This window comes from Gavialis gangeticus, unplaced genomic scaffold, assembly GCF_001723915.1.
Source record: "Gavialis gangeticus isolate Ggan-Ray unplaced genomic scaffold, GavGan_comp1, whole genome shotgun sequence".
In the NCBI taxonomy this organism is placed as follows: domain Eukaryota; kingdom Metazoa; phylum Chordata; order Crocodylia; family Gavialidae; genus Gavialis; species Gavialis gangeticus.
Genome location: NW_017729028.1, coordinates 34,195,741 through 34,206,822, shown reverse-complemented (window position 1 = coordinate 34,206,822; position 11,082 = coordinate 34,195,741). Strand labels below are relative to the sequence as shown.

Below are 11,082 nucleotides of genomic sequence, written 5' to 3'. Positions count from 1 at the left end.
GCCAAAAGCCTTCCTAGTTTTGCACAGCCCCCTTTCCCTTCCCCTTAGTTTCTGAAGCCCCTGAGGGTTGGGATAGGTTTTCACTGTGCTGCACGGCTCGGCTTCTAGCGGAGATACAACACAAGTCACTCACCGTCCCAAAAAGCATAGGCTTCCAGTACTCAAGCTAGCAGACAATCTCCTCACTAGGATTGCAGGATTTCTGAAACGCAGCCGATCCCTGCCAGTAGCAGGCGGGAGCTCACAGACGCCACAACTGGCACTTTATGGGGCTGTTGGGAATACTAGGTGCATTTCATTTGGGGGGGGAATAGAATAAAAGCAGCCACATTTCGGCCTGAAGAGGTCTCTCTTTTGGCTCCGCTGCAATGTTTAACTAAAACGTCCCCCCTTAGCTATGCACGCTCCTGATAGCCCAGGCACTGCTGCTGATTAACAAAGGAGGAAATACATGAACAGGGGCTCCTAGAAAAGGAGAGGAGGCCAGGAAATGTGCATGCAGGCTGCACCGGCAGGGAAAGAAATGTTCCATTTAGCCTGCTAGAAGCCAGGCTTGTGGGCTCTAGAAACAACCCAATTAAACAATATCTTAAAGAGAAGTGATCGCACATCGGCCGCAGCGTTTCAGTCATTCGGGAGGAACCAGGGCAGCTCTACACCAAAAGCAGAAGGGCTGACAGAGTAAAGACTTCTGCCTGGTGCTATAAAACAGAAAGGGATTGCTGGGCCAGGGGATAGCCAGGTCTGGGATTGCTGCACCTACCGCTGAGCTGGAGCGCATCTCTTAAGTGGTCCAGTGCATAACACTGCAGGTGGGAAAATTTCGGCCTAGGACAACACGCTTAAAAATTCCCGTGACATCTTTTTAAGATCAACAGCAGAGCAAGCATAGGCCTGGAGTTTTCTAGGTCTCATCAGTGCTTAGTAGATTGCCTGATAATCAGATTATCGACCTCACCAAGAGAAAGGGCAGAACTGATTCTGCTGAGCGGGGTTAGGCATTTGACTTCTCTCATGCCAGTTTAACACAGCAATAATGCCACCAGCTTCAAAAGAGTTACTCCTGAATTGCATCAGTGCACAGGAGGAGAGGATCAGCCCCAGAGAGTTGAAGATGTGTGGATGTCGAAGCGCTCCCCGCATCCACGAGGATAGCAGCGTCTAATAACTGTCGGATACCTCGGCACTCCCACGCAGTCTGTTTCGGAGATTATGAGCAAGTAACCTTCGGAGTGACAGCGGGGTCACAGAAATGTTTTATGTCCGCCAAATCTTCTACCCCACGTCCACTACCGCTGTGCCAGTGAGACTTCATTTCATGGGCAGGGCTGAGCTCTGCCGCAGCTGAGATGCTTGTAAGGGAGATCATCGCAAGTTTGTAATCGCAATTCTGAGATCAAGTTTTTACAAGCTGTTCAGTGGGAAACAAATGCCGTTGCTGGATTATCACACACGCGTAGGCGCACTGTTTCTACCCATCTCTCCCTTACACCGTCGCAGTCCTATTTTATGTACAACGAGCAAACACACCCAGAGTCAGACTTTCAAATAAAACTAGTGCTTCATGTACTCTCACAAGGTGACTTAAAACTCCTGCTCTTGCAAGCAGTCTCTTTGATCGAGGGGATAGATATAAAGAAACGGTGCTTTGGAACATAAAAAGGGAGTGGGGGGGGGAGAAAAATGCATAAACTACGAAGGAAGTTAAAGGAAACGAAGCAGCCTTCATTTCTATTTGATAAAATATACGATTAGCCATAGTTAACCATTAAGTCAGCAGCTGTGCATTCGAACCGCTATTCAAAGTTGGAGAGCATTTAATATTATAGATTACTGCTGCTCAGCCCAAATTGTTTCCCACCCCCCCTTTAAATGTACACAATATTACAAATTTAATTTTAAGCTGTTTGAATCAGTCTGTAAAAAAGATTTGATTATACCTGAGTGTTCTGGCCCCAGCTTTTCCGTATCTCAGTAATCTTGGCGGTAATTGGCTGATTAGCTCCCTCACACTCCATCTCTGCCTCAGTTTCCATGGTAATGTTACAGGAGCTATTATAGATGAGAACTTCATCTCTTTCCACTTTAGGGCTGAAACGAGAAGGGAGGTTAAATGGGGTGTCATCAATCTTAATGAAATGCAATTATTTTTACTCTTATTAATCATTGCGAGCCATTAGCTTGTGGCAACTCCTGGCCACCATTTGTCAAACTTTGCAAATTTCGGTAATTTTGTTTCCATTCTTTTATTGTTTATTTGTTTTTCCTCCCTTTATCTGCAAACACTCACGATGAAAATACATGCAGTAAATATCTCTCAGTGATGCCGTTCTGCTTCCCCAAACTGTTACAAATGGGCAGCAAATGCTGTTCTAGGATGAAGACGGGGGGAAAACAGGGCAGACAATGACTAGGGAATAGCCATGTCTAGAGTCTGAGATGGACGCACACGCTGAGTGGGGTTTCTTGGGTTGTTTTTTTTTTTCTTTCTTTCTTTCCCTTTTCCCCCTTCCCCTCTCTTATTCACACTTAGCAATGGGAAATGAATAACTTGCAACTCCCTTAGGGCACGCGGAGAAATTGGAAAAACCACACAACTGGCTAACTGGTCCCTAATTCCAACTGTGAAAAAATGAGCTCATTTAAGGGTTCCAATTCCTGCTACCCAGCTGATTGCAATGATGCTTTGTTGCTGGCATTGGAACATTAACTTAGTAAATTAATTAAACTTACTTAACAGCCCAGACTAAGCAGATTCGATATATGTGCCAGTTATACTAGCAGACACTCGCTCTAAGCTGTAAAGGCTCCTCTCGCATAGAGAGCAGAAGTAACAGAAGAGGTATTAGGAAGAGGTGCTCTTGCAGGGTGCTGCTCACTTAGGTAGCCTTTTAGTAGAGGGAGCTGTAGGGGTGTCATCCAAAGTCCCCCGAAATCAATGGCAGACAAATTTCTCTGGGTAAATCTGATATCTTTCATTAGTCCAACTCAAATCGTTGGGGGAAAAAATTTTTCTTCGCAAGCTTGCGGGTATAAATACCCAAAATACCCATGAGCTTGCAAAGAAGATTTTTTCCAGCTGTTGGAATTGGTCTAATAAAAGGTATCAGATTCATCCAAAGTACCCTGTCTGCTGATGTCCTTAGGCCAACCCGGCTACAAGCTATATCCTTGAAATCAATGGGATACTTTCCAATTTAACTCAGCATGATTTGGATCAGGCCTGTGATATACATTGCCCATTTGTATTTATTATGAAGGCCGTTTGTATTTCTTCCCCTCCCCACATATTTCCCTTCAAAAAACCCATGGATTTACTTGGTGTATGAATGTAGTTCTGATGCTAGGAAACTAAAAGCCCCTGTTTATCCACAGACCCATCACCTCCCAGCCAGATATGTAGCAACTGCTCCCTTAACGGTCCTGGCCACCAGCTCAGTCTAAAGCAAAGGACAGTCTTCTTCTATCACTTGTGCAAGCAACAGATAACACAGCTTGGTCCCTGGGCCCAGTTCTGCGCTGCCCTCCTCACACCCTTTGTAGCCTTTTACACCTGTATAAAATGGGTGCTACCATTTGATTCAGTGTGGAACAAAGCAAGACAGCAGTGGAGAACCAAGCCTATTTAACTGGTGCCAATAGTGACAGTGGATTGTGCACTTATGTGATGAAGGCCTGAAAAGGCATTGAGTTACAGTCAGACCGACTCCGCTCTGAATGTGTCCCACTCCTCTAACCAGGCAGGTAAAGGACAGATGTCCAAATGGCACCTAAAAGATGGGATTCTCCAAAGTCTTCAAAGACCTCCAAAAGCAGGCTAAATGGGATTTTCAGTAGCACCTAAGAAACTTGTGCCTTTGAGTACCATTGAAGGCAGCCAATTGGAGGATCTGGTCCTTAAAGCTTTTTGTGGGGGAGGAAGCAAAAGGAACCTGTCAAATGGATGAACCTAGAGCTTTCAACCCAAGCCGAGTGCTCTCCTCGGCTTCATGAATACAGGGCTGCCGTTTTCATAATGCTTTTAGAGGGTGTTTGTTTTACTGCCATTCTTTTTTAGCACAATAGGAGGTGCAGGACAGAAAGCAGCTGAGTTAACAGAAAACCATCACAAGTATCCGAACCGTTTTAACGGTGAGTTTTTATTGATATATTTAAATGAACCTTTCCCTCCACTGTATCAATAAATAAAAGCCAGCCGTAGGGAACTATGCTAGCTTTTGATATCAACACTTTGAGAACTATTCTCATCCTGCACGGTAATTCAGTGGGTAATGTTCAAAGCTGCTTCATGTGTTGTCTGCTGTAAGGAAATGCTGCATCCTTCAAATAATGCACATGTTTATAGCCTAAGATATATCCATATCTTCCTAGAAATAGAGTCAGTCTGATAGGCTTTGCTTGGAAACCAGGGGAGATCTCTCTGCTGACAACAGCAATTAGATCCTGGAAATTAATGTGTTGTCTTTGAAGTTAAAGAATCCAGTCAGCAGAGTCCCCTAACAACTGCATCTGAAGCTGTCAGTTTTTTCCTGGGCACAGAAACTCTGGAAAGTTATTAGCAAATTGGAGATTGTAGAGAAGTGAAGCAAAGGAACAACTGATTTTAGGACCCACAAACTGGAGCCACAACTGTATTTTGCATTTGCTCCTACTGAAGTTGGAATTAAAATTAAGCATTTAATACGGGGCAGGGGGTTGGACTCGATGACCTGCTGAGGCCCCTTCTGACCCTGAGAATTTATGAAATCTATGCAATACCTATAAGTGCTGAATTCCTGGTCACACCAGAACAAGTCAGGAGAAGCTGCATTACTAGACTGTTGGGTGAATGACCAGAAACGAAGGCGAACAATTAGAGCTGGGAAAGAAACTGTTTTCCCATCCTGCAAAAAAGTTTTGATATTTTGAATTTTATTTCCTCTCTGTGACTCTAGGAGAAAAAAGCTGAAGTTTTGAGAAATTCCACGAAAGAGTATATTTTTAAAAAAATGGTTTTGTTTATATCTATTCAACAATTTCAAAGGTTTTAATTCCCATCTTGAGCATTATTTTATCTTTTTATTTTTTTAGACTAAATTCACTAACATTTCAGGATGAAAATCTCTTTTTGAAACAAACCCTTTTTTATTAGTTTGGATAACGTCAAAGTGGGTGACGCTTTGACAACGATTTATTAGAGCTGATCCCTTCCCTAGTTTCAGTTTCAAGGAATACGAATTTTCTGGTGAAAAATCATTTCATCCAAAAAGACCTGACCAGTTCTTATAACAATCCACAAATGTGAGAAGAGGGTAAATACCGCAGGGAGATGGCATTTTTAGCATATTAAAAGGATCAGCAAAGTTGGTGGAATGGGAAAGGAAAAAAAAAGGAATGAGCACTTTCAGACCGAGGACTGTTTTCCCCACAATGGAAATAATGGAGTTTGCATTATGAGGCTGGCGGGAGAAAGCAACAGGAAACAACTAGCTTGGTAAGGAGATGGATTGATGACTTCCAAGGCGTTTTATCTCCCTCTCTCCCAGTCTCCCTGAGTTTCCTGGGTCAAATACTGAAGTCTCCGTGCAGTCCACTTTGTTTGGAAAGGGGCCTGCAGCGTAAATAGAAAAAAGTAAGCAACGGGACATATCCTCAATTGATGTATATTAGGATAGCTCCAGGATCTGACCTAATAAACTTGCTTCACTTCTCCCTGATGCCTGCTTTCCATGAATGCAAGTCAGTGGACTCCAGCGAAGATGCTGAGAGTCACAGAGATGTGCGGAAAAGTGGAGATTCAAAGCTTTGCAAGCTCAAATGAGGCTAGCTTCACACCGTTTCTGGCATTGGAAGGAAAAAAATAAAGAGGTTTGACTGCCTCTAGTTTTGCCCTCCTTGCTCAGATCATACTGGAGTGCTTGCTTCTCTCACGGCAAGGCATCAGCAACTCCCATTGATTAATTAGTATTTCACAATAGGAGATGACAGAGCCAGGTCTTCGGCGTCAAAGCGGGGTAGCTGTGGGGAAGTTGTCTGAACCATGCTAATTTACATCAGCTGAGAATTTGCCCCGAGTCTCCTGAAAACCTTGGACCACCCATTGTGATCCTGCTCTGATTTTCTATTTGTTTAGAAAGGAGGATCCGGGGGGGCGGGGCTGGGGAACAAATTGGAAAGTTTTATTCTTTTGTTTGTTCCTTTCCACCAAGCCTCCCCCTCCTCCCCCACCTTTTGGAGCTGAATTCCCCATAGGTGTAAACAGGACCAGCTCCATTAAAATCAATGCAGTGGTACCAATTTATCTCAGCAGATGATTTGGCCCTGAAAGATACTTTGCTTGTCTGTGCACCTTTGTTGAGTAAACCTACAGCCTGCTGGATTTCTCTGCAACTTTTATTCATGGCTGTTTGGAGATGGGAAGTATGTGCTCAGGGCAGGGGGAGGGGAAGAATCCTTCTGTTTTTCATAATGACTAATCTTTTTCCCCATTGGCATCCACCAGATGTTGCTTTGGATGGGAAGATAAATATTAAAACCTAAGAAGGAACAAAGCAGGCTGTTTACTAGATGGATTTTCCAATGTCTCTCGAACACTTTAAGAGAGAAGGAGGAGATGCTCTGATAAGCGTACCGAACAGATTTCACAACCCAATGGAGCTCTCTAGCGGTCTGCAGGCCCCATCGCTGCGCTCTTACCAGCCTGGGGGACAGACAGCTACCTTCCCCTTAGCCTATAATCAGATGGGGCTCGATTCTGCAAAGGCATGAATGACGCCAGAAAGACAGCGAGCAGAAGCATGTCCACTCAAGAAGGGGAAAGAGCCACAACCAACCTGAAAAAGAGGCCAGTAAAATAGGGTAGGGGGGAGTCACCGGTTGTGTGGTCCCATGGAAGAATGTCATCATCACATAAATATATGTACGGTGCAGGCCCAGTCACACTGTATGTGCCCACAGTAACACGGATGTCACATTTAATATATGTGGCCCCAGTTTCTTGACAGTCTTCAGAAGAATGTTTCAGGCTGCAGAGTATGGCCAAGGAGGCTGCGAAGACAGGAGACAAAACACAGCAAGTGAGAGAGAGAGAGAGACTTCCACTTGCATAAGCATTTGCATATTAGACTCTGATGCTGCACCACTGAAGTCAATGCTAGCTTGTCTACCAGCTTCCTTAGCAGTGAGAGCATGGCTTTAAATTCCCCAGTCTCCCACTATTTTGCCAGCTATTTGAGTTGGTCTAATAAAAGATATCGGATTGACCCAAAGAACTTTATCTGCTTATATCCTTGGACCCATATCCCAGTCTCCCAGTAGCACAGGAGTGGCCAACCTGCGGCACGCATGTCCCAAGCAGCATGGGCAGCTCCTGTGTGTGGCACACAGTAGATGAGAGAGGGATGGGGGGCAGCACAGGGGCAGATGGGGCAGGGAGCAGATTGGGCAGAGAGCATGGGCAGGAAGCAAAAAGCAGAGCTGCTGATCATTCAGGGGAAGGGAAGTGGCACTCAGGGGTAGCATGGGGTGAATTTGTGGCATGCCTGCCAAAACGATTGGCTCCCGCTAAACTAGGAGCACCAACTCTCCGCCCCTCAGGATCCATTTGCGGGTCCATTTGTAACTCTTTCGGTTGGGTTTGACTCACTTGCCGCCTGCAAAGATATACGACCTCTTGTGCAATAACTAGCCAGATGGTCCTGTCCCCTTAGACTAAAACGACCCCTTGTGCGAGATGAGGGCAGGCTGGGATTAGCCAAGGGGCTGGGCACAATTGCTGGCTAGAGGAAAAGGAGCACTGTCTGCTACAGCACAGCAAAACAATACACTGCATTGTTTCGTTGCAAGGGACAGGCCTTATTCCTCAATGCTCCACGAAGACAGCGTCCTGTTCAATATGTGGAAAGGAGGCTAAATGGAAAAAGGGGGCTCATGAAAATATCCACTCCTTTTCTAAAGATGTCAGTGTAGCCCCAGGATGAGTGGAGTTATTGGGCTGGAAAGCACTAGGTGACTGGGAAGCTTTTACCAGGAAGTTTTGTCTTTCAACAAAAATAGGTTCAAAGCAGTATCCCAGATCTGAAACTGCATCCCAGGTTCATCTGACATCACCAGCTCTCTTTAGGGGAACAAGAGCAGATTTTGGAGGGTTGAAATCTAAAAGAAACTCAAGAGAATTCAGTTTTATTCTTCAAGTAGTTTTGTTATGGTTTATATGGCCAGTCATTCAAAGGAAAGGTTGCATGAGAAGAAACTCTGTTTTATAAGCCTGGGGTTGGACTAGATGATCTCCTGAGGTCACTTCCCCCCTATTTTTTCTATGACTGTATGATTTCTATGAATTGTGGAAATCAAAGAATAAAGTTCACACCCCCCCAGAGAATTGCATGCAACACCGTGAGGTTACACATTGATCAAACAGTTGAGCGGCTCAAAAGAATAGCCTTGTGATCATTATAATGGTTAGGATCGTAGTGGCATCCCAGGGTCCTCATCAGTGATCAGGACTATATTACGTTGATAATTTTTTTTTTAATCAAAAAGTGGTGATCCAATGAGATCAAAATTTATCATGGGAAAGGGTCTATTTTCATGAACTTCTCAATGCAAAAAATGACCTATTTGTCAAAGTGGGGTGTCTGGACACTTTCTAAATTTAAAAAAAAAAGTAGTTTTCATGCTTGAAATGTTTTTTTTTTTTTGGAAATATCAGTTAAGTTGCTTTTTAAAAAGTTAAAAACTAGAAGCAAAATGCTTTGCTTCAATAATTTGTTTAACACTTCCACTGGGAAGAAATTTTGGATGGTCCAGTTCTAATCAAGACTCAGTCGCTCTAAAGTCTCTTAAAACACATAATGTAATGACAGTCCCTACCCTGGAGATCTCAGAAGCTCATGATAAACCAAGAGGAGAAAGGAAGACAGGGCTCACAGAGGCAGAAGCATAAGGTAACGCTGAGATCATGCCAATCGTTGCAAGCGGTGATAGACAGAGCGACCCAGCGCTGTAATCATTAGTAAATCCTTTTATGTATTCAAGTAAGTGAATGTCCTAAGGGAGGAAGGACAGTGAGGTAGCTTTCCAGGTGTAATAAAGAAAAAATCTAACTGAAGGATATTTTCACTAAAGCCAAAATCCCATACTCTGAACATTTCTCCTAAAAAACAATGGGGCTCATAAGACTTTCACCCAAGATGCATTCCTCCAAGGGCATGGCATTGACAAGGGGGAGGACCATGGGGCAAGTGGTCTGAGCACGAATCAAGACTCGGGCTTCAATTCCCTGCTCTGCCCCAGGCTTCTTGTATAACCCTGGGCAGCTCACAAGGCTGCAGCTCTTCACCTCTCAACTAGGGATAACAGCATTGCCCTGTTTCACAGAGAGCTGCCAGGATCAATGCACTGAGGGCTGGGACATGCACACGTGCTGTGCTCGGGGGGCACATAAATACATCAAACAACAAAAGAAAGACAAAGGTAAAAAAGAAAAACCAAATAAAGCTCACATGCCACTTGGTGGAAGAAAAAGGGTTCTTGGTGGAGAGTGAGAGGGGGGTTGTGATCATAGAAAAAAATTTCCTTTGAAAATAACCTGTTTTTTGGAACATGGTACAATACAGAGATGGACCCAGATTTTCAGTGTTTAGGACAAAACACAGCCAGGGTGGGGAGATGCCCAGCACAAGGGTCCGTGTCAATCTGCCAGTGCTGGAACAGAAACAATACCAACAACTACAGACGTGCAAAGTGCAGCCAAAGCCTTATTAACAGCTGCCCAAAAAGCTTGGTCTCAGGCTACCTACTCCCAATTATGGAATAAACTGCAGAGCCTAAAGTTAATACACGCTTGATCAAGAAGATAGAGGTTAAAAAAAGACCCATTAGGGTCACTGAGTCCAACCTCTGCCTGTGAAGAATTGTTCCCTATGGGGTATTCATTCTGCACAGTCTAGTTTTAAAGGTTCCCAGGAGACAGTTTTGCCACCATCTATTCCACAGCCTAATAGAGCTCCCCGTCAGGAAGTTTTTTGCTTTGCATTTAGCATATCTTGTTTTCTTTTTTTTGTCCATTTCTTAATTTCATTTCTAGATTTCAAGGGCAGCGGGACTATGACTCTGATCACCTGCAAAGCACACACCAGAGAACTTCCCCCAAAAAGGCACAAGCTGAACTCATAATGACTGCTACTCGGGGTCAGTGGACACAGTATGTTGCCTTGAACTGTGCACTTGCTCTCATTTCACTTCCCCCATAATATGCCACTGCACACCTGGGCCACTTTAAATCAGATTAACTGTTACCACGGTGTTAACACTCTCCAAAGAAGTGAGTTGTCCTTCCCCTACCTCCCCAGCAGCTGTTCAGTCAAACTCAGCATTTCTGTCTCTTTTAATCTTCACTCTGAATCTAAATCCTTGCAGTGGTTGCATTGCTGCTCTGCAAATATGCTCCACTTCCAGGAGGATGATACAGAATTCAAACACAAATATCCCACGTGCAGTCACCAAGGCAGAAGAGAGAGAGAGAGAGAGAGACAGAGAGAGAGAGAGAGAGAGAGTGTGTGTGTGTGTGTGTGTGTGTGTGTGTGTACAACCTGAATTACACTGGTCTTTCTTGCTGCCATATTATTCTCCAAACTCATCTGTTTGTTAAGACCTCATCCTACTATATCAGCTCATGTAAAACCCACAGCCACAAACAATGGCATTTTGCAATACGCTTGCCTTACATTTTGCAGCCGGCATACGGTTTGTATCTCAGAAGTCACTAGCTCACATGCCTAGTACTTCGTGCTCACAGTCATGACTTGATCCCATTTCTAGGCTGTCCCCAACCTCAGTGACAGGCTTTTCACTTTTACCCTGAGCCGAAGAGAATCTACCAGTGGACTTTGCACTTATCAGCAGATTAATTACAGAGAAAATAACAAATGAAAGAAAAAGTGAATACTAGTGCTTTAAGAACACTGCTAGCTATTTTTCACTGAACATGGTTTTTAAAGATTTTGGAGGCAGTTAGCTTGTGGGAATTATGTTTGTTAATGTCCACCCCCTCCCTCCCTACACACACACACACACACACACACACACACACACACACACACA

General features: G+C 44.2%; 1 protein-coding gene across 13 annotated transcripts in view; it reads right to left on the bottom strand.

Annotated features, from left to right (window-relative positions):
• PKHD1 (polycystic kidney and hepatic disease 1 (autosomal recessive)) overlaps positions 1 to 11,082 on the bottom strand; it is a 484,191-nt gene that overhangs the window by 357,894 nt on the left and 115,215 nt on the right. For all 13 annotated transcript variants that reach the window (XM_019520930.1, XM_019520934.1, XM_019520940.1 and 10 more), the window contains 2 exons: positions 6,813 to 7,026; positions 1,941 to 2,091 (listed from right to left, as the gene is read on the bottom strand). In XM_019520930.1, the coding sequence (XP_019376475.1) occupies positions 1,941 to 2,091; positions 6,813 to 7,026 (365 nt within the window). The remainder of the gene's footprint in view (positions 1 to 1,940; positions 2,092 to 6,812; positions 7,027 to 11,082) is intronic.